This window comes from Eucalyptus grandis, chromosome 3, assembly GCF_016545825.1.
Source record: "Eucalyptus grandis isolate ANBG69807.140 chromosome 3, ASM1654582v1, whole genome shotgun sequence".
Classification (NCBI taxonomy): Eukaryota; Viridiplantae; Streptophyta; class Magnoliopsida; order Myrtales; family Myrtaceae; genus Eucalyptus; species Eucalyptus grandis.
Genome location: NC_052614.1, coordinates 45,939,300 through 45,967,213, shown reverse-complemented (window position 1 = coordinate 45,967,213; position 27,914 = coordinate 45,939,300). Strand labels below are relative to the sequence as shown.

The 27,914-nt window shown below is 41.1% G+C and overlaps 1 protein-coding gene across 1 annotated transcript; it reads left to right on the top strand.

Annotated features, from left to right (window-relative positions):
* The first annotated feature begins 17,789 nt into the window (after positions 1–17,789).
* Positions 17,790–25,158, top strand: LOC104439737 (cytosolic sulfotransferase 12). Its single transcript, XM_010052754.2, has 2 exons — positions 17,790–18,164; positions 24,121–25,158. Exons 1-2 carry the CDS (start codon positions 17,790–17,792, stop codon positions 25,156–25,158), a joined length of 1,413 nt encoding a protein of 470 aa, XP_010051056.2.
* Positions 25,159–27,914: the final 2,756 nt, after the last annotated feature.

The window sequence follows — 27,914 nt, the reverse complement described above, 5'->3', positions numbered from 1 at the left end:
CTTTAACCAAGTTTAGAGTCATTTTCATGGGTACAGCTTTCTTTCCAATGTTTGAGAAGCTTCACAAGTTGGCCAAATCATTCAATTGCAAAAATAGCTATTGTCAAATATTCTCAACTTTGAACCAGTGGAGATCTCTAACCCTGATGCAGGGATTAACCAAATCAAAAGAAGATTCCTCAACAAGAAAATTCTCATCATGCTTGATGACCTCGATAGTGGGATCAACTCTCCAAACTTGCAGAGAAGTGTGATTGCTTTGGTTTAGGAAGCAAAATCATTATTACAAAACAAGACACTAACTTTTTCCCAATCAAAGAGGAGATCGGAGAAAATAATGTCTATCGCGACCTACCCTCGGGGGGAGGGAATAAGTTTAGGGGTATTGCTTAAAGGACGAGCCTAAGGCCCATGATTAGGTGCAGGCTCTCCCAAGCCCATACCCCGCATGACATTAGGATATTCTTAAGAAATTTTGCACAAAAGGAGTCGCCACTAGCCTATTGTGGTCGGCTAGAAACCAACTGAGGCATGGGAGCGTGCCTCACTTCCTACACAACCAAAGAATCTAGGGTCGGGGACTTGATTACACTAATTAGCCAATTAGTGCCCTTTCGATACCTAATCCTATTCATTTTAACAAAATAATTTTTGTAGGCAGTTTGATTGATTTTATGCTTATCCACTAACATGTGAGGTAATCATGCGGATACACAACCATTAAAGTAACAATCATAACTATCAAGATCCTAATTGTAATAAAATTAAACACGTGCAATTAAACATAATTAGATATGCAAATTAAACATGCAACATAATTAATATACAAGCAAATAAATGTCTAATTACACTAAAAATGCAAAACATAGCAATTCCTAACCAAACCCCATCATTTTTTAATTTTCAAATTTTTTTTTTAATTTTAATTTAATTATTTTATAAATAATTTTTTTAATTTTTTTAATTTTTATTATGTTTTTAAAAAATTTATTTTCTTATATTTTTTTTGGATTTTCGAAATCGTTTTTTAATGATTTTTTTATCGGACCGGTCGGGTCCGACCCGGCCCGGCTTAGCCCGATCAAGACGGGTCGGGTCCGCCCGACCAGGCCTGCTTGAGGGCGAACCGGACTTGGGCCCAAGTCTTTTTTTTTAAAAAAACAGATTCACTCGCAAGCCCATGGCCCAGGTTGATTCCGGGCAGTGGGCCTGCAGGCCAGGAGAGACCAAGCGGGCCAGGTCGTAGACGTGGCCCAGCTTGGCCCGCACTCCCCTGGTCAGCGACTGCTCAATCACAACCAAGGAGCTGCGACGGCGGGGAAGACAGGGGCGAGGGGCACTGACGATCCGATTGGGGTCGCGACGGTGCCACCTTGGTTCAGAAGGACACGGTCCGACTTTCAGGCAAACGGCGGCAGCATTCCGGTGACTAAGAGACTAGTTGGACTCTACACAAAGGAACCGAGGAGGGAGAGCCCGCTTGGGCATTACAGTGAACAGGTGATGAGCACAAACGAACTAAGCGGCTTCCGACCTAATGGGGATTCGAGGCGGCGGCGGTGTTGACTAACAAATAACCAACAACAAACAAGAACCTAAGGGGGACCTACGGAGGCCGGAGCTCGCCCGAAATGGACGAAACGAACTCCAGCCAACTCGAGCTCAAAATGCACACCAGGTATTCAATGAAATGCCAAACTGAGTTCCGACGGGAATGGTAGCTTGGAGACGCGTCTGCGGCGGCAGCGGCGGCGGCCCAGAGATGCATCGGCGGTGGCCTCGATGAGTTCCCCCTCCTTTTCGCTTTGTGTTTCTCTCGTTCAAACTCTCTCCCTGTTTTTTTCTCTTTCTTTTTCTCCCCATGTCCCTTTATTTTTCCCCATTTCCCTCGAGATCTCTCTATGCTTCTCTTTCGTTCAGTTTGCGCACACGTGCCCTCGGCTCTCCAACCAGCGAACTCTGCCAGGCGGCTCTGACCTCCCGATTCCAACGATCGACTACACCAGTGAGATGATGCGGTCCCTTGCTGCCGTGGTGGCCTTGTTTTCGGTTTCGCCACTTCCCCATGTGGACGGCTGCTTTCTGCTTTCGTCTTCACCGATTCATTGTGCAGAAAACGGTTGAGGGAGAAGACAACAAGGCAGGCCGGGCCGAAGGGAAGAAAAGGTTGGGCCGTGCAAGGAAAAAGAAAAAAGAAAAATGAGAGGAGAGGGATTGGGCCCAGGCCCATGCGGGGAGAAATAAGGGGAAAAAGGGCCGAGTCGGGCCAAGGCCGGATCCGACCGACTCGGACCGCACGACTTTTTTTTTAAAGGAAAATTAATAATTAAACTTTTTATTTTTTATTTTGATTTGATTTTGATTTTTTTTTTTTTTTTTTTTATATATACCATTTGAAAGATAAAAATTAGGTGTCAACAGTTGCCCCTCTTTAAATGTAGCCTCGAAGAGGTTGCAATAAAAAACATAAGATACCTAAATTATTTTGGCGATAGAAAAACCCTAGGTGAGTATGCACGTATCAAGTCGATGGAAATGACTCATAACTATGGAAGCGCGTCTTGTCAATAAGAAGAAAGAAAGCTCCCTGAGCTACGAAGCTTTCGGGTTCATAGGAAGAAGGAAGGACTCTGAGCTACAAAGCATACCATGTCATAAGAAGAAGGACTCCAGGCTACAAAGCACACCGTGTCATAAAAAGAATGGCTTTGGGCTACAAAACTCTCCGGGCTACAAGAAGAACGAGGGAGACGAAATCTCACCGTGTAACAACGGTTTCAACCGGGCTGAAAATACATGGTTTGAGGAAGACACACGAACCTTCGGCTTTTAGGGAAGCACCTGCTAACCCCTTGAATATTGCATGGCTGCACTGAGGAATCCTGTTCAACTCAACTTGAACAAATGTCATTAGAGAAGTTATCAAGAGATGTATTAGCAATATCGCAGCAATAATTGAACCAGCCAATCAAGCTAAGTTCGATTGCTTTAGAAAATCTTTCGATGTCAATTAGCGTCATGTGGCCCAAAACTGTCAACTTGCTCGTGGATATATCATTAATCATCAAATTCATTAGGAGACAAGTTCTTATCAAAACAATTTTTATTCGTGAAAAAAAAAAAGGTTCATTGAGCATGCCAAACTAGAGCTCCTTAATCAGAAATGGCTTTTTACACACTCTCAATAACATAGCTGCTTGATCCCATCTATTCGCGTGGGAAGTAACTGATTGCAGAGGGTATCTCACATAACCCATGTTAAAGACTTTCAAAAACATTCGCGATGAGCACAAGTTGATCGATAAAAAAGGTCTTTTGAAAGGGCTACAAATATAGGCTCGATTAGGGCTTACATAAAGGAATTGTTGCTTTGAGGCCAATAAAGAAACATTTGTCGCTATCTGCATCGGGTTTACGAGTCGAGAACTTAGAAGATAAGACAAGATATACTTCCACTCCTTCAAGCAATAGCTTCTTTGTGGCATTCTCATTTTCATTCAAATCATCCCAATCAGAAGAGACTTCGGGAGAGGGTTATGATGTTGGCTCGGAAGAGGCTTGAAAAGCTTAAAATTTTTAAGAGGGTTTTTAAGAGTCAATGATCATCATGGCATCGTGACCAAGTCACTCGATCTTTCCAAATTATTTGGCTTTTGAAATACAACGCATCTCGAAAGTCCCTTGACTAATCATTTCTGCATGGGAGCTTTGCCCCTTTTTCTAACTTTCTTTGCACTTGCAATAGTTTTTTTTTTTTTTTTTTTTGTAGGCACTTGGACTGTGATAATTTTTCACATAAGATGCAGCCTTTTGGCTCTTTTTCTTGATGGGCATTGGCCTTGCTTTCATCGGCACATTGCTTTTTCATGCCCCTAATTCGTCGAACTTCTTGCTCGTGACCTTTTGGAGCTCTTACGACTTTCAAGATGCTTTTCTCGTTTTCTCGTAAATGTCAATTGTATTTGGTCAATTCTTATGCCTTGCCCTAGTAAGGGAGATGATCACCGCTCAGGGGTTCAGAAATGAACAATCAGGCTCAAATTGATTAAAGCAACGGGTATCAATGTTTGGATAGAGAAAGAAATGCTCTTCTTCACATTGGGATGAGTCAAGCTCTGATGAGAATTCCTCTGAAGCTACCACCAGAAGATTCATGCAAGTGAAAGTAATAGAATCTTTCTCAATATTTCGCTCTACAACACGACAGTAACCTCCTATGCTTCCCCAATGTAAGGTTGGCCTCGACAGGGGTATTTTGAATTATCATCTTTGCTCTGCCCAAAGGGGTAGTAAGAGATTAGTGTAATACTTGGGGTTGGTGAAGAAAATGCCTTTATCATTTCGATATTTGTGCTCAATGCAAATGAATCATCCATCCTAAGAGAATGTCGCTTTACTCAATTCTTACTTAATTCTCAAAAATGTTTGAAGGATGCGTTTGGAAATGGCTTGCCTTTCTTCATCCTAAGCACTTCTTGTTTGGCATAGTTAACGTTACACCTTTTTACCCGAATAAAATCATTTTGACGAGCTCCCCTTTTCGAGGGTCACCGATATGAAGCACGCATAGTTGCACCGAAATAGGTCATATGAATGATGCCATGCTTTTTCTTTTTTTTTTTGATATCGCATCTTGCCTCTTATTTAGGAAAAAGAGATATTCAACCATTTGTGCGGAGACTTGATGGATCCTTGAATCAACTCTTCCCTCCGCCATTTCCTCCGAATGGCAAGGTGCCTGAAACACAAATAGATATGCATGTATGTGACATATGTCTAATATCTATGATGTATGTATAATGCCATGAGACTCGGATTGTGCATGAAGTGGCTCCTCGACCTTGATTTCAATCATGGAAAATATTTCTTGACCGCATCGGTGTTTACAGGTCTAGGCAATTCAATGCCATCCATTTCAACTAAAATCAAAGCACCACCAAGTAGAATTTTCTTAATGACATACGGCCCTTCGTAGTTCGGGGTGAATTTGCCACAAAGGTCTGGTATAATTGGAAGCACTTTCCTCAGCACCAAGTCGTTGACTTCAAAGTGTCTGGGATGCACCCTTCGATTGAAGGCTTTTACGACTCATCTCTGATAGCATTGTCCATGACATACAGCTTGCAATCTCTTCTCATCGATCATGTTTAACTACTCATGCCTCTGTTGCATCCACTCAGTCTCATTGAGCGTAAATCAGGAAAGGACCCTTAGAGAAGGGACTTCGACTTCAACAGGCAAGACTGCCTCCATCCCATACACGAGTGAAAAAGGAGTTGCCCCTGTAGAGGTGCGGATAGAAGTTCGATACGCCATTAGCGCGTAAGGGAGTCTATCGTGCCAATCACGATAATTTTCGGCAGTCTTTGATAGGATTTTCTTTATGTTCTTGTTCGCTGCCTCCACTGCTCAACTCATCTGAGGACGGTACGGTGACGAGTTCAAATGCTTAATTTGAAACTCACAAAACAAACCATCTACGACTTTGTTGTTCAAATTAGTGCTATTGTCAGTAATGATCACCTCCGGCACCCCGTAACGAGCAACAATGTCGCGACGAATGAACTTTGCCACATTCTTAGCAGTAACATTAACATACGAGTTGGCCTCGATCCACTTGGTAAAATAGTCTATCGCCACCAGGATAAATTGATGCCCATTTGAAGTTTTGAGTTAATGGACCCGATCACGTCAATTCCCCACATTGAAAAAGGCCAGGGTTGAGACATTTGGTGAAGTTCATTTGGAGGGGAATTTATTTTGTCTCCATAAATCTAACACTGGTGACACTGTCGTACGTGCTGAATGCAGTCGGACTCCATGGTCAACCAATAATAACCGAGTCGCATGATTTTTATCACCAAGAAGTGTCCATTCATATAGGGGCCACACTCCCCTTCATGTATCTCCTTCATTAAATGGTCGGCTTCTTTAACGTCAACACACCTTAGCAATGTCGAGTCGAAGGACCTTTTGTAGAGGACATCTCCACTGGCAAAGAATTTTGATGCTAGCTTTATAAAATGCTTTATGTCTACTGCTTCACTTCCTTCAGGGAATTCACCCTTCTGCATATTCTTCAAGATGTCGTAATACCAAGGCTGTTCGTGCAATAAGCCGGGCGTCTAAGGATTTCAATTCTCAATGGTTCAATATCCAAGCCTCCAGCTACTTGCAACATTGAAGACAAGGTAGTTAGGGCATTAGCAAACTGATTTTGGGACCTTGGTAAGTATTCGAATGATATTTCTTGAAATTCCTCCGTCAACTTCCCCAGGAACTCATGATACAAAATTAATTTAGAATCCCGGGTTCACCACTCGCCTTTGGTTTGTAAGATGATAAGGGCCGAATCACCATAAACTTGTAGCTTTTGGATCTTCATATCAATGGTAGCTTCGAGGCCGAGAATGCATGCCTTGTACTTAGTGATGTTATTCGTGCAAGGGAACATCAATTTAGCAGCGACGGGGTAGTGCTGTCTGTCTGGGGAGATAAAAACTGCCCTAGTACCCGACCCATCTAAGTTGACTGCACCATCGAAGTACATCGTCCATTTGTTGCTTGATACAAGTAAAATTTGCTCATCTATATCACTATCTTCGTCTGATGCTCTAGACCTCTCGGAACTCTCTACCAACATGTCTGCTATGGCGCGGCCTTTAACGGACTTCTGTCCCAGGTTCTGAACTTCAAACTCTAAAATTAGGATTTGCCACTTGGCAAGCTTGCCAACCAGCGTCGGCTTCTTCAGGAGGTACCTGATGGGATCATTTTCGATCACCAACAAAATTCGATGATGGAGTGTGTATTGTTGCAGCCTATGCAAGACCTAAATCAACGCCACACAAGTTCTCTCAACTTCTATATAGTTCATCTCAGAAATAGTGAACTTTTTGCTCAAGTAGTATATCGCACACTCTCTCCCATCATTTGGTCTTTTCTGTGCTAACATGGCTCCTAATGATTCGTCATATATGGTCAAGTACAGAATCAAGGGAATTTTAGGGAGATGAGATACTAGGACTGGTGCATGAGTGAAATAGTGTTTTATCTTCTCGAAGGCGCCCTAACACTCGATATCCCACTCAATCTTCACATTCTTTTTCAGGAGCTTGAAGAATGGCTTCGCTGTTTTAGACAACCGACAAATGAACCTCGCCACATAATTGAGTTGTCCCATTAGGCTGCGGAACTTCCCTGGTGGTGGTCGAGGGTCGTAAATCACAAATAGCCTTAACCTTTGACGGATCAATCTCTATGCCCTTGTTACTAACCATGAACCCTAACAGCTTCCCAGATCTCACCCCAAAAACGCATTTTGTGGGATTGAGACGGAGTTTGAATTTTTGAAGACGTTTGAACAGTTTTCACAAGATTCCAACATGGTCCTCACCTTGTCTTGACTTCGCGATCATATCATCCATGTATACCTCGATCTCCTTGTGCATCATGTCATGAAACAATGTGACCATGGCCCCTTGAAACATTGCCTTAGCATTCTTTAGACCGAAAGACATCACTTTGTAGCAGAAAGTTCCCCAAGGAGTTATGAATGCTATTTTGCTACTATTCTCCTTCTTCATACGGATTTGATTATATCCAGAAAAACCATCCATGAAGGAGAATAACTCAAATCCCACCGTACTGTCAATCAAGACATCGATATGCGGGAGTGGAAAATCGTTCTTAGGGCTTGCTCGATTTAGGTCACGGTAGTCAACACACGCCCTGATTCACTCATCTTTCTTCATTACAGGCACGATATTTGCTACCCAATCAGGATAACGTGTCACTTCGATAAAATCTACTTTCAGCAACTTCATTACTTCTTCTTCGATCTTCTTGGAACTCTAATTTAGTTCTCCTGAGTCTTTGCTTCTTGGGTGGCATATTAGGATTTGTTGGCAAAGCATGTTCCATAATTTCAGGGTCCAATCCCAACATGTCAGCATATGTTCAAGCGAACACATCTTGATATTTTTTCAGAAGATTAGTCATCTTTTCCACCTCTAACTCTAAGAGACACGCCCCGATCTTTACTTCCCTGACATTCTCCGCATCACCTAAATTTATGGTGATTGTTCGCTATTATGTCAATGGTTTCGATTCTTCATGTCGGTTTCATTCGTGTTTGATCCCCTTCTGATCGTCATCGTCGGTGTCATCGGAACCTGAGAGACTTTCTTCATGCACATATGGGTCATATGCGTCCTTATTATGATTATGCATAATGTAATGCTCTGGAGAGACAACCATGACTTCAAAGGACTCAGTTCCCTCGCACGCCAAGATGGTGCATATGACGCCTTCCTCGAATAGCTCGGTCACACCATAGATGTCCTCCTCTTCCTCAAATAACATCCTTAGAGGTCCTGGAAATGTCTCTTCCAGCAACAGGTGAAACAGGCCTTGATCACCCTCACCCTCCTCGGTTTGGGCAATACACTCACTCCAATCTCTATACCCACCTTGGCCTCCTCGGGCACTTCGGCCTCTCTGCCTTCCACGGCCCCCTCGGTTGCCACAGCCACCTTGCTCGCTACAACCTCCTTACCCCTCAACATATCCTAGGCCTCTCCTCTTTGAGCTTTTATGAGCTTTAATGGGCTTTCGCACACCCTGACCGTGTGATACAAGACCTTCTCCAAGATTATACCCGCTTGCCCGCATAATCTTTCCCATACCTATGGCCGGCTTAGACAATTCAGGAGCCCTTGTGAAGGACCCTACAGGCACATGGACCATGGATACCAGCTCGAGGGTTTGAAAGCTGGATTTTTTGGTACACTCAAGCTCCACATAAGGGATAGCTACCTTGTGGTAGATCTTGAAGTCGGATTCTCCATGGACTGTGATAAGCATGTTGTCCACCACAAATCATACCTTCTGATGGAGACTGGAGGCAATAGCACCTACTGTGTGGATCCATGGCCTCCCTAGTAGAAAATTAAAAGCGCTTGGTATATCTAATACTTGAAACAAGGCTTAGAAAAGTACAGGGCCAATCAGCAGCTCAAGTTCAATTTCCCCTATCACCTCCTTCTTCATCCCATCAAAAGCCTGCATAGTTGACTTGCTAGTATGAATTCTCCCGAGATCAATGCCAAAACGGTGGAGAGTAGCCAATGGGCATATATTGAGCACCGAACCGTTATCAATCAATACTATGCAAATAAGAGTACTCTCATGCTTCACTGAGATGTGTAGCGCTTTGGTATGATTAGGACCATCGGGGGGAAGATCTTTATCAGTAAAGGAAATCTGGTCTTTCAATAGAACGGCCCCAACAAACTCCTCCAATTGGACTTCATCGATTGACTCTGGCACGTGCATCTCATTAAGGACTTTCAGCAAGATGTCTCTATGCTTCTCGGAAGATTTGAATAATTCCAGGAGGGAGATTTGAGCCGGCAACTTCCGCAATTGATCCACCACGTTGAACTCACTGGACTTTACTACAGCCAAAAATTGCTTCACCTCCTCCTCGATCACGGCGTTCTTTTCTACTCCCTTATTAGTTGTGTAACAGCGGCCTAATCGCGTGACAGCATCTACCTCATTTGTTCCATAACCCCAAGGTACAACTTTGGGATCGAATTTGGGAGGATACTCCAGCATTATCATTCCATCTTCTTCTTGGGGAGGCAATTCAATCGTGACCGGCGTTGCGTTCCCTCCCGTGACTTTGATTGCCGACATCTCCTCAACCATAAGGTCGATTACCATGGGTTCAACGATTTCCATCTCGATATCGTCGGCAGGCTCTTCATCAAATAGTTCAATCACCATTGGGGTTATCATAGCTATAACCCCTTCCTCGTACAAAGCTGGGGTCTTCGAAATTCTAGGCATAACCTTCCTCGCTCGAGACATACCAATAAAGTTGCAGAAAGATGAGCGGAATGACGATGGCATTATCACGGTTACGACCCTCTCTTCCTCTTCTCCGCGTCAAATTACTCCCATGGCTACCATCCTGCGGACGCGGTTCAGTTTTTCTTCTAGGCTCACATCATTTTGACCTTCATAGTATCCCGCTAGCATTAGGGACTCATATAACTGGGAAGCATCCACCACTAGAGGCTGTTGACTCGCCCATGTGTCCTCAGAAATTGAGTTCACTCCCCCTGCATGATTTGGTAGGGCGTTCTGTTGCACGTTAGGCTAAGCCTCCCTGAAAGTCAAGATCTTCTTGTCTAGAAGATGTTGAATTTTGTATCTCAGCACGTTGCAATTATCTACATCATCCCCCACTTCTCCCATGTGGTATTCGCAGGTCTTGATCATATCGAAACCGGTGAACCTTAAGGGATTGTCTCTTGGCACCTCCTTCGCAACCATCCTCTTTTCAAGGAGCATGGGCAACAACTTTAACAGCGGGCATGGTAATGGGGAAAATTCCTTTCGAAAGGGCCTCTTGCTGTTATCATATGCTCGTGATGAGCTACCTTGAACCATTATAGGCTTGTGCGCGGGTGTTGCAGACGGTCGAGGGAAAGGCGGCCCTTGCACAAGCGCTACTTCAACTGCGGCCTCCTTATCTTTTCTTGCCAAGATTTTCTTCGTGCCTCCGGTTGGAATCTTTCCTTCAACCATTGCCCATTCGACTCCTTCACCCACCTCAACTAATTGTGAAAATGTTTGACAACCTGAGAACACTAACCCTTGAAAATATTCAAAGGGCAATGCCTTAAGGAACAGTTGCTTCATCTCCCTCTCATTCAAGACCGGCTTCACTTATGAGGCCATAGTCCTCCATCTTTGCGCGAAGACCTTAAATGACTCATTCCTCTTCTTCTCGATACGAGTCAACTCTTCCCTCATGGGAGCGAGCTCGGTGTTAAACTGGTATTGCTGCAAAAACTCATTGGTTAAATCGTCCCTAACTAGTGAATTCTTCAATGTCCAATGCAATGAACCACGTCAGGGCAATGCCTTACAAGCTATCTTGGAGTGTGTGTATGAGGAATGGCACGTTGTCAGTGAAGTGAGCCATTTTCCTCATGTAATACCTAAGGTGGGTCCTTAGGCATCCCATTCAGTCATACTTTCTTGTGAACTCAGACTCTTGGAAATTCTCAAGAAAGCTCGTCTTGGTGTATGGAGATAGCCTATCAGCTCCTTTCAGCCCGTAACCTTGCAAGACACATAATCGCTCCTCCATCTTTGCCAAACGTTTTTTACTCTCTTCACTTAGGCGGGGTGTTGGGTTTTCCTTCGAAGGAGGATCCAAATTGACGATGATTGGCGTGACAAAAAGAGCTTCTCCGGCAATTTCTTTCCCGAGGAGATCAGCAACGTGCGTGCCTCCTGTCGACAAGGAAGCGTGTCCTGATAACATAGGAGTGGATGTTCCAGTGACAGCTACAACGAGGGGCTCCTTAAGCTTCTAGCTTATTTCAAGCATCATTGCGGTGAATTGGGCCAGCTGGTCCTCCATCTTGGCCATGCGCACGTTGGTGCCATCGTTCTCCATTCTGACTTTTGCGCGCGTGCAAATCGGAGATCTCCGCTTGGCCGTGTCGACGATTAGTAGAAGACAATCGATCAATTAGTACCTAAAGCAAAGGTAGATAAGCATATATAAGTACAAGTAATAATTAGGCGATCGACCCATGACAAAGATCTAATCGCCCCAATTTGTTCACTTCATTCAAAGCCAAGTTGCCACATAATACAAGAAAAACATGATAGAAAACCCATAAACAACAAAGCTACTTCGAAGATGGAAAGACATTCGTTTAACTCTCAACATTGAGACTCGAGACAAATTCTTTAACATTGAAACGCATGTGAGTATGGTCCCGCTACAAATCGCACTTAACTCAATCTAACTAATGAGGATGGCTTCCGCTCATGGCAGCTCCACTAACTCGGGTTAACTTCAAAGCACGTTCCTCGGCTTCCTTGAGCTCCCTTTTGAGGCGCTTGATCTCGGCTCAATGGGTGATCTTTAATGGCACTTCAGGAATCTTCGGGCGAAGGCTCTCTGGGATCTTGTGCCTAAGGATGTACTCTTTTGAGGCATAATAAGTCTTCTCTTGCCCCTCCAACTCTTCTTCAGGCCAAATTAGCTTCCGGGGGTGACACATATCCCACATCGACCTAACCAACGTGACAGAATCCTCGTGATCTTGGCATTCATCAAGGAAGTCTATCTTGAGCAGGTCCTCTTGAATCATCGGCGGAAGCTGTTAAACCTCTTGAAACTGACGGGTGACTCGTTTTGGGTAATATTCGGTGACTCCAGTGATTTCTAACAAAGCAATAGGTCTAGTAAGCCCAAACACGAACCGCGCTTCTTGAACTCGGAGCCATTTGGCATGCCATTGGAAATCCTCTGGTCTGGGGTTGGTCATGAAAACTAACCACTCAGAATAATGATAATCAAAGGCAAACATTTTCCTATCTCTAAACTTTAGGATAGGGTGGCTAGAGTCAGAAATGTCACTCAGGTCATCAAGCTACCGAACCCCTTAATGTGAGAAAAGAACCAAATTTGCAAGAGTTTAGAGGAAGCATAAAAAGCTTTGTTTTTGTTTTCTTTAAAATGAGTAAGGGAAAGAAAGGTTTCGATTAGAACGACATTAACAAAGCCCTTTCCCATACATACCTCACAAACTACCTATGCCACAGAAGGGTTAATAGCGTTCCTACAATGTGGGAATAATACAAACCCGAAGAAAGCTAAGAGGAAAATCCTACTCTTTTGAAAAGATTGGGCATTTTGAAAAAGCTCATTTAAGAATGAAAACGAGCAAGTTTTACAATTAGTTTTTAAAACTTTCCTCACATGCTCTCCTTTAATTTTAAGGAAATCAGATAAAGTCGATGCATGCTCAGTCCCTACAGGTGGGCTAACTAACTCCGACACCAAGGGCTTTCCAATGGCAACACTGTATTCTTCCAAGGTTGGAGTGAGTTCGTGATCACCGAGTACAAACGTGCAAGTTACGGGGCACCAAAAATGCACTAACGCTTGCACAACACCAAAATGAGTTTCTATCTCCAATAGGGGAAGTAAACGTCCAACATATGATCGTACCTAATCACGACCAGTTGGATCTAATCTATCCCACCACACGTGAAGCTTAGCTTTCGGGATGGAGATGATGCGAAGGTCGGGTACCCTCATTGTATGATCAACCTAATTTGTCGTGGACCGACCAAAATGAAAGCAAATAAGTAAATTGCGAAGAAAAAAAATTCAAGAAAAACTTACCCTACTCATTGAGTAGCGATGTAAAGGTCATAAACATGCGCATGGACAGTGGTTCAATTTCTACTCTAGATGGCCCAAAATGAAGCCATGGGATCACAGGACTGAACCAACAAGCTCGTGGCTAGGTCGTGTTACCCATGAGTTCAACTTTGTCAAAGGACCGACCCGTGTCACATGCTCGTAGACCAGGGTGGGGACTTTTGACATCAAGAAAGAAATTTCGGGGTTGAGATGAGCGACTCGTACTACATGCTTGTAGTCGGAGTGGTATCCACCTCAACACCATTCTAAGTGATCCTATACGGCCCAGGTCTGGCGATAGGTAGTGTGTGCTATGGTGTAGTGCAATGCAGGGGACGCAGACATGATAATTTATAAGCAATCAGCACTTCATACATAAAAAAAAATAAACCATACATTCCTACATCTCCCTGCAAGACAAAGGTGAACAAACACTTCCCCTTATACCTCCCATTCTACAAAAACATTTAACACCTTTAATGTTAGGGACATACTCGGAATCCTCGCTACCAAACAAAAATATTTTTGAACAAGATTAATTTTGGCCTAAGTCCTCTAAAGTTTAAAAGTAAGTCCCCAGCGGAGTCGCCAAGCTGTCGCGACTTACCCTCGGAGGGAGAGAACAAGCTTAGGGATATTGCTTAAAGGACGAGCTAAAGGCCCATGATTAGGCGCGGGCTCTCCCAAGCCCATACCCCGCATGACGTTAGGATATTCTTAAGGAATTTTGCACAAAATGAGTCGCCACTAGCCTATTGGGGTCGTCTAGAAACCAAATGAGGCATGGGAGCATGCCTCACTTCCTATGCAATCAAAAAATCTAGGGTCGAGAACTTGATTACACTAATTAGCCAATTAGTGCCCTTTCGATACATAATCTTGTTCATTTTAACAAAATGATTTTTGTCAGGCAGTTTGATTGATTTTATGCTTATCCACTAACATGTGAGGTAATCATGCGGATGCGCAACCATTAAAGTAACAATCATAGCTATCAAAATCATAATTGCAATAAAATTCAACACATGCAATTAAACATAATTAGATATGCAAATTAAACATGCAACATAATTAATATACGAGCAAATAAAGGTCTAATTACACTAAAAATGCAAAACATAGCAATTCCTAACCAAACCCCATCATTTTTTAATTTTCAAATTTTTTTAATATTAATTTGATTTTTTTAATTAATTTTTTAAAAATTTTTTAATTTTTAAAAAAATTATAGTTTTTTGGATGGATTTTCGAAATCTTTTTTATAATGATTTTTTTTTTTTTTTGGATCGGATCGGGTCGAGTCGGACCCGACCGGGCTCGGCCCGAGCAAGACGGGTCGGGTTCCGCCCGACTAGGCCTGGCTGAGGGCGGATCGGACTTGGGCCCAATCCGGAGGGCCCAAGTCTTTTTTTTTTTTTTTTTTAAAGATTCACTCGCAGGCCCACGGCCTAGGTTGATTCTGGGTAGTGGGCCCGCAGGCCGGGAGAGATCGAGTGGGCCAGGTCGCAAACCTGGCCCAGCTTGGCCCGCGCTCCCCTGGTCAACGACTGCTCAATCACGACCAAGGAGCTGCGACGACGAGGAAGACAAGGGCGAGGGGCGCCAACGATCCGATTAGGATCGCGACGGTGCCGCCTTGGTTCGGAGGGACATGGTCCAGCTTTCAAGCAAACGGTGGCAGCATTATGGTGACTAAGAGACTAGCTGGACTCTACACAGAGGAACCGGGGAGGGAGAGCCCACTTGGGCATTACGGCGAACAAGTGATGGGCACTAACGAACTGAGCGGCTTCCGACCTAATGGGGATTCGAGGCGGCGGCGGCGGTGACCAGCAAATAACCAACAACAAACAGGAACCTAAGGGGGACCTAGGAGACTGGAGCTTGCCCGAAATGGACGGAACAAACTCCGGCCAACTCAAGCTCAAAATACACACCACGTATTCGATAGGAATGGCAGCTTGGAGACGCATCTGTGGCGGCGGCGACGGCGGCCCGGAGATGCATCGGCGGTGGCCTCGGTGAGTTCCCCCTCCTTTTTCGCTATGTGTTTCTCTCGTTCGAACTCTCTCCCTGTTTTTTTCTCTTCTCTTTTTCTCCCCGTGTCCCTTTGTTTTTTCCCCTTTTCCCTCGAGATCTCTCTCTGCTTCTCTTTCATTCAGCTAGCGCGAGTGTGCCCTCAGCTCTCCAACCAGCGAACTCTGCCAAGCGGCTCTGACCTCCCGATTCCAACGATCGCTTGCACTAGCGAGATGATGCGGTCCCCTGCTGCCATGGCAGCCCTACTTTCGGTTTCGCCACTTCCCCATGTGGATGGCTGCTTTCTGCTTTCGTCTTCACCGATTCCCCGTGCAAAAAACGGCTGAGGGAGAAGACAACGGGGCTGGCCGAGCGGAGGGAAGAAAAGGTTGGGCCGTGCAAGGAAAAAGAAAAAAGAAAAATGAGAGGAGAGGGATTGGGCCCAGGCCCATGCGGGGAGAAATAAGGGGAAAAAGGGCCGGGTCGGGCCAAGGCCGGATGCGACCCAACTCGGACCCACACGACTTTTTTTTTTAAAGGAAAATTAATAATTAAAATTTTTTATTTTGATTTTTGATTTGATTTTGATTTTCTCTTTTTTTTTATATATATATACCATTTGAAAGATAAAAATTATGTGTCAACAATGTCCAAATGTGTTTTGAAGAGTTTAGAATCTATGAGAGAATAATGCTATCATCATGCTCTTCAGCTTTTTAGTAAGCATGCTTCTAGAATGGGTTCCACTCCATATGACTACAGAAATATTTCTTACGATATTATTAGCAAAGTTGATGGACTTCCTTTTGCTCTTGAAGTTATATGTTCCTCTCTATATAGCAAAAGTAAACAACTTTGGAACGAAACACTGAAGAATTTGAATTTAGTTACAAATCAAGACATCCTGGATAAATTAAAGATTAGTGTCAAAATGTTAAAGGATGCAGAGAGAGGAATTTTTCTTGATATTGCATGCTTCTTTATTGGTAAGAAAAAATCCATCCATATTATATGTGGAAAGCATTGGATTTTCTCCCAAGAAGTGATGTCAATGTCCTCGCCCGTTTGTCTTTGATAATGGTTGATGAGAATGATAGACTATTGATGCGTGACCTACTTAGAGATCTTGGAAGAGAAATCATTTGATAAGAAGACCTCAAATTTCCTAGGAAGCATAGTAGGCTATGGTATCCCAAGATTGCATTGGATGTAGTGTGGACGAGAAAGGTATATATTAACATTAGCTCAAATTTCAGCTTATACGCTGAATGTGCTCTGTTATCTGTCTTGCGCAAGGACGAGAAAACAATTATTTAACTTGAGTGAAGATAATATAATTATATCTAGTGAAAGATATTATTAGCTTACACTTCCAATATGAGAGTAGAAGCAAGCATAATGATTTACATGTAGATCAAGTCTAAGACTCATGAAAATAGTTAGTTTTTTCACTATGGAAAGTTCACTTATTTCTTTTCATGTCGTTAGGGAACAAAGAAACTCACGGTGCTCAAATTAGTAGGACTTTTAAAAGAGCACGACTTACAATTGAAGACTTTTCAAGGCTACCTAGCCTAAGATTGTTGGAATTGGAATGAGGGAATTTGGTAGGAGACTTTAAGAATCTTCTCTTGAGTTTAAGATGGCTCTCTTGGCATTGTTGCCCTTCAAACTTGCAAGCAATCAATCTATGTTTATGGAACTTAGTTGTGCTTAAGCTTTCAGACAGCAATTGTCCACAAAACTGGAATGGATGGGGCCCATGCTTGGTATGGTTTCATATCATGTGGATATGTTTGTAGCCATTTCCCTTGCCATACTTCAATAAATTCTAACTATTTTGCAGGTGAATCGTGATTTAAAAGTTATACATCTTATGAGGTGCCATCTCTCAACCGCTTCCGACTTCTCAACGTGCTTGAATTGGAGGATTCTAGTTTTTGATGACCATTGTCCAAAGTCACCATGAATTCGTAGCTCTATCCATAAACTAGAGTGTTTAAAGTGCTTAGAAATAATTCCAGCTTGAGATCAGTTGTCAAAGTATTCGACAAGCCTCCAGTTTGACATGCTCACAGTGGCTTCTACAATATGTAGTCTAAAGTACCTATCAAGTCTAAGGCTAGAGGAGCAATGCATACAAGAGCTTCATTTAGCTATTGGAGAGATGGCTAGCTTGACACGCTTGTCTTTAAGGGGTTGCGCTTGGCTTAGAAAGCTTCCAAACTCCATTGGGAATTTGACATCATTACTCGAATTGGATTTGAGCACCACAAGAATGAGAGAGTTACCAGATTCAATTGGAGAACTCAAAAAGTTGGAGAAACTAAACTTGAGATTCACTTGAATAAGGGAGTTACCATACTCCATAGGAGAACTAGAATCATTGCTTGACTTAAACTTCCAAAAAACAAAGATTACAAAACTACTTGCTTCTATTGGAAGGCTGCAACGCTTAATTGTCTTTGGGAGTAAAATAAGAGACTTACCTAATTATATTGGAGACCTCAAAAGGTTAAGGGAAATGCACTTGGGATTCACTCAGATAAGGGAGCTACCAAGCTCTATTGGAGGACTTGAATCATTGGCTGCATTACATTTGTGGGGTTCAAAGATTGTAGAAGTGCCTACTCCTATTGGAAATCTTAAAAAGCTGGAGTGCTTGGTTCTGCTAGAGATCAATATAAGAGAGCAACCAAAGGACATGGGGATGTTGGAGAATTTCAAAGTGTTAGAATCCGATGGTTGTAGAAATATCACATGGATGGGGGAGTCACCAAAAGCCAACAAGTGGAATCTAAGTATAAATATCACATGGCCTCCTCAGCTTTGGTCCCTTAACATGCCTTGGGATGATCCTCGATCTCTTACATGGCTTCCTTCCAATCTGTGTCATTTGGTATTAAGAGATGTAAAGTCACCGATAGAACAATCATTCTTTTCCAACTTGAGATATTTGTCTGAGTTTACACTCTTTGAATGTTGGTTGAGAGAAATCGAGTTTCGACAGCTAGAGAGTCTCCAGTATTTGACTGTGGAAGAATGTAAATCGCTAGTGACACTATCGCTATCAAGCCTAGGGAAGTTCAAAGAATTGATAGTGAGGAGCTGCATTGGAAAAATTAAATTCGCTGAAGAAATTATCAATCATGAATTGCAATTGCATGGAAAGGTTACCTAATCTATCAAAATTACATAAGTTGGAGACATTGGGCATCTCTCATTGTGAATCACTGCAAGGTTTACCTAAAATACCAACCACATGTGATCCCTAATTCATCGATGCCCAATGATAGGTGAGTCTGGTGACAAATATAAAACTTGCAAAGATTGTAGGAAATTCAACAGTGGTGTGAATTTCCTGTGAGGATTCTGTCCATCAAACGTAGAAGACCGGAAGGAACTAGAACGATTGGAAGAATCATGAATATCGGCACTACGGTTCCACCAAAAAAGATAATTGATCTACCAAATCCCAGGGCGTAAGTCAAAGGCTGCATGAGAATGTGCACCTTCTCTCACAATGTCGATTTCAATATTATATCTCTTTATATGGTGACAATATATATGGTCTAGCAATTAATTCAGATTGATGTCTAGCTTTTTTTATGTTTCATTTCGAGTCTGATATGGGATCTTCATAGATTGCAGCAAGCACGAAAGCTCCTTTTCAACAATTCACTTGCCTATCGATGAAACATCTTATGTAATCATTCTGACCTAATCCAATTCAATATGATAACGTCAACTATCTCATCTAATAATCTAATAATCTAATAATCTGTTAAGCATTTTGGTGTTTTGAGGGGAAACCTATGTATGGTTGACATTTGGTACTCTCTCCCTATCAAACGCACCTTACTTTCCCTTTTCTTTTCTCTTCATTTTTCTTTTCCCATCCCATTTGTTTATTTCATTTTATCCCAGCCAATTTTTTTTTAGCTTTCTTCCTGTTCACCTCTAAAGATGCATATCTACATTTTTCACATTTACAAATAATCTACCAGCTTAATCAAATAAATGCACGGCGGTGCATATTGCTTTGTGCGAAGTTGGCATTGACACTTTCTCCACCTGACACCTGGCAATTTTTCTTCTAATATTTTCCTTAACGTAACTTAAATAGATTTAAAAATAAAGAAATATTTGATATGTTTTGAAAAAAAAATTAATTAGGCTTCTGAATTTTTTCTTTCCTTTTTGCCAATGGAGTCCTTGTATTACTATCTTGTTTGTGTTGGTCCTTGCTTTAAATAACCGCCGACACGAAGAGAAGAAGAGCAACTGCAAATGAGATCCATCCTTCACTGTCATCCAGACGCGCACGATCAGCAAGATCTCGACTGAAACGAAACTAAAGGAGACGAAAATGGTAGTAAAGATGTGAACTGTCCGCGAGATTTATTTAGCCGATCACAACTTAAAGGCCGTAAAGAATTGAAATAATTGGAAGCATCATCGATTTTGGCGCTAGAGTTCCATCATAAAGGTTTTCTGATCTACCAATTCCTTGGGGTGTTAGTCAAAGGTTACCTGAGAGTGTGCACTTTCTCTACATGATATTACAGCTAAATCTAAATATAATGTTCTCTCGCCTTCAATATTATTATGTCTCTTTTCATGGTGACAATATGTATGGCCTAGCAAGTAATTCGGATTAATGTCTAGGTTTTTTTAAGTTCCATTTCAATTCTGATCTGGGATCTTGATAGATAGTAAAAGCACAAAAACTATTTTTCTATGATTCACTTGACTATCGATGGTCTAATAATTTGATAATATTTCTATTCTAATTCAATATAATCTAATCCGATAATGTCATCTACAATTTGATAAGTATTTTGGTGCTCTATGAGAGAGACCTTTGTATGGTTGACGCTCGGTACTCTTCTCTTTTCACAAGTACCTTACTTTGCCTTATTCTTTTCATTTTTCTTTTCCCTTCCCATTTCATTATTTCAATGTCTCCTTTCATAGAATCAGCCAACTTTTTTAAGTTTAATTAAGTCTAATCTAATCTAGTTTAATTAAATAAAAGTGTGGCGTGGCATAGTACTCTATGAGAAGCTGACAATTCGACACCTGGCAATTTTTTTTTTCTAGTGTCTTCTTTTCTTAAGCTGACCTGCGATTAAAGAATAAAAACAATTCCATAATTTTTTTAAAAGTAAATTCACATCAAGCTTCATCGTACTAGTATTAAACGAATAGACAAAAACTCGTCTCCACAAAGTGACAAATTTAGATGAAAATCAATTTATTAAGGGGAAAATCATTATTAAAAAAAAAAAGTATCACTAGAGTATATGTCATTAACCAATCCGATTCTGAGAGGAAATTAAACAAAAATAGAGGCATTTTACGACTAACATAGCATGGTCAGAACGATTAAAAAGTTTTCTTATAGGTGAATATTGTATTAAAACTGGAAGTCTGCTATTAAATTATGGATAAATGTACCGATAGTCCCCAAACTTTTGAAAAATATTCAGTTGGGCGTCTAATTTTTGTTTTTTTTTTGGCTAATTGAATCCTTGAACTATATACTATTTTGTTCACGTTGGTTCTTCTGGTAAAAAAAAAAAAAATACAGACATGGCCATTAAACCACTGTTAAATGCTATAGTGGCAATCGGTTCGCTAGTTAGATTAGAAGAATGAAATCAAGTATTTTCTGAAAGTTCCAGAAAAGAAAGTTTGAAATGGAAAAGAAAAAGGACAAATTAAAGAGATCTGTTGTGGCCATGGCAATCTTTGGCCATTTTTGCTTCATGGCTGCGTTTAACTAAGGCAAAGGACCTTTTTCGATAACTAAGCATGGTGGCAAGGGAGAGTCGCAACCTCACTGCGGCATGGCGGTGCGGTGAGGTGCGATCTCCCCCGGCTTGTTGGCCCTGGCGTGTTTTGAGATTTGAGGCTGTGGCACTTTCACTAGAGTCCGATGAGTGATGCCCAACGCTCGCCGGTGCGTAGGTAGTGGTGCCCCACCCATGCTCCCCCTTCTGCTGTCTCCCTCCCTTTCTTATGTTTATAATTATATATTTTTAAATTTCCTTCCTTAATTTTATTCCTCATTAGTGAATAAATCCAGTCATTATTCATGTGTTAACCACGTCAAGATTTTTATCTTTATGCTTGACGTAAGGACCAACATGGACAAAATATATGTATAAGAAAAAGAATATATATACACAGATAAGAGAAGGACCCAACTACGGCGGGTTTTTGAATTTTAATGCTAACTTCCTTCATTGTTGGATTGCCATTCCTTTTTAGGGAGCTGTTAGTTGTGTGTAGCAGAGCAAATGAAAAAAAAAAAAAAAAGATATATATATAAAAAAAAATATATATATATATAGAGAGGGAGAGAGAAGGGGGGGTCACAACGCTTTCCCTCATTATCTCGAGCTACACTTGTGTCAAAGACGTCTTAAATATTCTGTCATGAAGGGCACAAAATGACCTGAGAGAGGATCATAACGCTTTCCTCTTTTGAGCTGTACTTGTCTTAAAGCCATCATTAATTAGTTTGTCCTGAAGAATATAAAATGACCTGAAAAGCATCTATCTAGATCATTCATAACGAATTCATCATTCATTCACGTTCACCGATCTGATCAACATTTAATCAGTGATCTCTCTCTCTCTCTCCCTCTCTCTTCCTTCACCTCATATTTGCATACATGGGGGCGTCCCACCAGTTGCCGACGATGACAATTCACAGAAACGCTTCATCGGTACACAATGATCCTCCTTTTATTCTCCAACGAGTTCATTTCATGTTCGCTCACTCTTGCTCGTTCATAGCTCTGTCCGGTTGCATGATTTACTAGAAGTTTTAGCAGTAGGCATGACACATCTCAGACAACAAATAATTTGGAGAAACAAATTTCATCAGGAAAAAGGGTTTCGCATGAAGGAACATACGATATGATGATGGGGACCCGAGAGTTGTTGGATATATTGGAAGGTGTATGATTTAGTTATAAAACTTCGTGAACGATCATTTGATCGCTGCCAATTAGAACCACTCAAATCTAAATGATGTCGTCCACTTGGCTTGCTTGAGAATCCCTTTTAGCATTAATTTGTGAATAAATGGTTCATCGTGGCCCTTCAGATAAAATGCCCTTAGAATATGTGGAAAACATTGCTGAAGGCATTAGTTTGCCACAAATTGGAAAGATGGCAAGCGACGGAGGATGAGGAGAAGAGATAGACATAGCTGATGAGGAAGTATTTGTGGCCGCCGGTGTCGAAAGGAGGAAGAGGAGAGGCATGGCAAAGAGGCGAGATGGACAAGGAAGAGTAGGAGAGAGCGACGACCTAAGGTCTAAGAGAGAGAGAATAGTGTATTGTCCTGCCAACAATTTCTTGAATTATGTGCCACGTGGATCAATTGCAAAGCCATTTAATGATATATTTATAGGAAATACAGAGTATACATTGTCTATCTAAACTAAATTTTACATAAGCAATCTGATCCATCATTGATTTTGAGGATCATAACTACCCACTCTTTAAAATCAATAATGGATAAGGCCACTTGTGTAATTTTTTTTTTACATTGATGGTGTACATCATAATTAATCATTAATCTTATTTATATTTTCACATAATGTGAGATAGGATCTATCAACAAGCTAAGTCGTTGATCTTGAAGTGAGCAAACGAGCTTAAAATAGAGCGATCATTTGTAAAATTTGATACTAAATTATTTGTCATTGGCACTTCCAATATCCTTATCTCATATCATTTGTAATTGAAAAGAAAAAAAAATGAGGTCAAGTAAAGATGCAAATGCATGGGTTTACTTACTCGCCTCTTTATACTCTTGACTAATTCATATTGGTTCTGTTAAGTTTAGAGCTAAATGTAAATTATTACTACTTAGTTAAGATTTTGTATATTCAAAAATCCAGCCTGCATCCTAATTTCTTTCGTTTAGACGTTATTGTGACTAAAATAATTTTGAAAATTATAATCTTCTCAAAGTATGTGTAATCATTGATCTTTCACTTGATTATCTCATACCTTTCATGCTTATCTCAGAATTATTAAATAACCAATTTATAGATGAGGTTTGATTTATATATACAATTTGACAAGTATTAAGCTGAGAATTATAATTTTAAGTAAGTTAAAAAGGTTTTACGGTGAATTATCCTTTCACATAAATGGACTAATATTGGCGAATGGACTCAAATAAGAGTTGGCAATGTCCTATAAGAGTGAGCAAATTTCGAACGTCTGTATAAGGCTCCGCAAGAAAATATTGTTATATTATATATAAATATCATTAGTAATGTCAATGAGAGTTTACGGTTTTAGGGTTTATGTTTAGGGATTGTGATTAGTTTAAATTAATTGAGGTTTTAGGGTTTAGGATGATTAAAATGTGATGAACTATAACAAATTAGGTTCTGTAACTAATTTGATTATTCTTGCTCTAAGTACATTTTGACCCTACCACAACTATTTTCTACTATTTTCTAATGATCGTGTGGAAAGAAACATTTTATTGGATTATGATAAGCCTCCAAAGTTAGTATATTTAGGATGATTTGCCTTAACTACAAGGAGTGCAGCTAGGCTAGTCATTAAACAAGGCTTTCCGTGGTTTTATTAGTGCAAATCTCTCTCTCTCTCTCTCTCTCTCTCTCTCTCTCTCTCTCTCTTCTTTTACAAAATGCCCTTGTTATCTACATGATATCAAAGATGTTTTATCCTTTTAGCTGTGATGTGTATTTTGTTATTATCCTTTTTACTCTTTGAATCGCAATCAAGCCTTGATGCTGTCATTAATCAGTGAAAAAGAAGAAGCTCCAGACATTTCCATCCATCTAAATTGACAGGTGCCACACGCTGTTGCTTCTGATCTCTCCAGTCAAGAAGAGCTTCTTAAGGAACAAATTGCCCTAGAATGTCAAGGAGCAGAAAAAAGAGAGGTAGCCATCTCATCATCTTTACCCAGAGAACAAGGGTGGTTGACTCAGCATTTGTACAACTATCAAGGCTTCTGGTATGACAATCACTTCCTCGGAGGAGTCATCTGGGCCCAGCAACATTTCGAGGCCCGGCCCACCGACACCCTCTTGGCCACCTTCCCTAAGACCGGCTTGACATGGATCAAGGCTCTGTCATTTGCTATTGCCAATAGGCACAACCAAGACCTCCCCAGGCACACTTTGCTCACCAAGAACCCTCATGAATGTGTGCCCTTCATTGAATTCTTCGCCTATGAGAAGGACCCCATCTCAGCCCTCCACGCTCTTCCCTCGCCTAGGCTTCTCTCCACTCACATCCCTTATGCCTCGCTGCCAAGATCGGTTGCGACCTCAGGGTGCCGGATCGTGTGCATCGTCCGAGACCCAAAGGATGTGTTCGTGTCAATGTGGAGCTTCATTAGCAAAGTGAAATATACCGATAGTGATAGGCCGCCTGTTTCTCTGGAGGAAGCATTTGGGCTATTCAGTAGAGGGGTGTCTCTTTCAGGGCCATACTGGGACCATGTGCTAGGCTATTGGAAAGCAAGCTTGGAGTATCCAAACAAGGTCTTAATTTTGAAGTTTGAGGACTTGAAGAGGGAGACAGAGCCCAATGTGAAGAGGCTAGCAAATTTCTTGGGCTGTCCATTTACTCCTGAAGAGATTGATGGTGGTGGATTGCAGGAAATCATAAAGCTCTGCAGCATAGAGAGTTTAAAGCAAATGGAAGTGAACAAATCTGGGGTCTTTCGTATGGGAACTCAATCAAGCGGGACGGTCGAGAATAGCGGGTTTTTTCGGCGAGGGGAGGTGGGCGATTGGAAGAACCATCTCTCACGACAGATGATCGAGCGGCTCGATCGGATAACCGAGCAAAAGTTTGAGGGTTATGATTTGAAGTTCTAATGTCCATCTAAAAGAATAAATGAGAAGACTATCCAACATTAGAGCATAGTTCTCGATCGAGAGCTAATATGAAGTTGCTTGAAATAAAGCTTCAGTTCAAATATGATGTTCTCGTATCTGACACTATAAAGTTTGCACCAATAAGGAAAGTGCAGTAATCCAAGTTCCAACAGCTTTGCTTGTTTGCTATGCTAATTTCGAAGAATTAAAAATCTGTCTAATCTAATAAATTGGGTTTTGACCATAATGAGGTATCAATCACTATTAGCGTTATGATGTTCTCCGCAGCGAGGCATAAGGGATGTGAGTGGAGAGAAGCCTAGGTGAGGGAAGAGAGTCGAGGGCCGAGATGGGCTCCTTCTCACAGGCATAGAATTCAATGTAGGGCACACATTCATGAGGGTTCTTGGTGAGAAAAGTGTGCCTTGGGAGGTCTTCGTTGTGCCTATTGGCAATGGCAAATGACAAGAGCCTTGAGCCATGTCAAGCCGGTTTTAGGGAAGGTGGCCAAGAGGGTCTCGGTGGGCCGGGCCTCGAAATGTTGCTTGGCCCAGATGACTCCTCTTAGGAAGTGACTGTTATACCAGAAGCCTTCATAGTTGTAGACATGCTGAGTCAACCACCCTTTTTCTTTGGGAAATAGATGATGAGATGGGTACTTCTCCTTTGCTCCTTGACATTCCAGGGAAATTTGTTCGTTTAGAGGCTCTTCTTGACTGGAGAGATCGGAAGCAACAGTGCTTGGCACCTGTCAATTTAGATGGATGGAAATGTTTGGAGCTTCTTCTTTTTTACTAATTAATGACTGCCAAAGCTTAATTGCGATTCAAAGGTATGTCTCTGTGAAGCTTATACACATCACAGCTAAAATGATAAAACACTTTTGATATCATGAAGACAACAAGGGCACTTTGAAGAGATTTGAAGAGACGGGGAGAGTGGGTTTCGACTCCCATGCCTTGCAAAAAGACGGGGCAAAAGAGATTGATTTGCACAAAAAAAATCAAACTATGGAAAAAGCCTTGCCGCGTTTAATGACTAGCCTAGCTGCACTTCTAATAGGTAAGGCAAATCATCTTAAATATACTAACTTTGGAGGCTTAGTATAATCCAGTAAAGTATTGTATCCACATGATCATTAGAAAATAGTAAAAATAGTTGGGGTAGGAACCAAAGGTATTAGAATAAGATTAATTAAATTAATTACAAAACCTAATTCGGTTATAGTTGATCACATTCTAATCATCTGCAACCCTAAAACCTTAATTAATTTAAACTAATCACAATCCTTAAGTCTTAAATTCTAAAACCTAAACTTTAAACCTTTGAATGTAATAACATTTTATTGGGGAGCTTTATACAAACGTGTTAATTTTGCTCCCTCTTATAGGAAATTGCCAACCCTTATTTGAGTCCATTTACCAATATTAGTCCATTTATGCAAAGAATAATTCACCATTAAACTTTTTTACCTAACTTCAAAATATAATTCAGTCTTAATACTTGTCAAATTATATATACAAATCGAACCTCATCTATAAATTGTTTATTTAAATAATTCTGAGATGAGCATGAAATGTATAAGATAATAAAGTGAAAGATCAATGATTACATATTCTTTGACAAGATTATACTTTTCAAAATTATTTTAGTTACAATAACATTTAAACGATAGAAGTTAGGGATGCATGCTTGATTTTTGAATATACAAAATCCTAACTAAGTAGTAATAATTACATTTAACTCAAAATGTAACCAAATCAATATGAATTAATCGATAGTATAAAAAAGGTGAGTAAGTAAACCCATGCCTATTGCCGAAACTTTTGATAAATCATGCAACTAGACAGAACTCCAACACAAGCCCAAGAAGGAGAATACATGGAATGAACTCGTTGGGAACAAAGGAGGATTGTTGCATATTGGTAAAATGTCTACGTGAATTGGCATCGCAAGGTCACCGATGAGATGTTGATCAGATCAACGAAGGTGGATGAACATGAAATTGTTATGAACGATCCTTAATAGATGCTTTTCAGGTCATTTTGTATCCTTCGTGACAGATCAATTTAAGACGAGTACAACTCAAGATTATGGAGGAAATTGTTATGATTATCTGTCAAGTCATTTTGGACCCTTCGTGACAAGAAAATGTTAGGTACAATAGTTCTACCCAATCAGCAAATTACTATCCCATCCGTTGATCAACACGTATCTAATGGGGCTCACATTTCAGATTTTTCAAAAACAAATTGCCGATTAGGCTTTTTCTTCCATAAACACCTTCCTTCTCTCTTGTTTGTCTCTCTCTCCATATCTTTCCTTCAGAAAGGGAGGCAGAAATCTTGGTGTTTATAGAAGTCGGTCTTCCTTCACCGAGATCTGGCCTCCATTGACCGGCTGGTGATGGAGTAGCCGACAGAGGCCGATCTTTGTGCGGCAAATAAATCTATTGCAAACTTGATTAGTGGTGCTTTTTAAAAGGTAAAACGGAAACTCTTTGTTTTCCCTATAAAAATATTGAATATTCCGTGAACTTCGAATTTTATGAAATATGTATGTGAGATTATTGCGTTAATATTTATATATTGTGAAACTTTCATACGCTCGAACTATAAGGAAAAAAAAGAAGTCAAAATGCATGAGATTTAAATTGCAAAAATGCTAAAAGCCAAAAGTTATTCAGACACGCCCCAAACTCAACATGCGTGGCCGTCCCGGTACGACACGATAACTACCTTATCTTTATTTTCATT

Bases quoted from the DNA above. Each gene is read 5' to 3' on its own strand.
- LOC104439737 (XM_010052754.2), top strand. From the start codon at position 17,790: ATGCACTTGGGATTCACTCAGATAAGGGAGCTACCAAGCTCTATTGGA. The intron at 18,165-24,120 runs GTATTAAGAGAT...CTAAATTGACAG, and splicing joins CTTCCAATCTGTGTCATTTG to GTGCCACACGCTGTTGCTTC.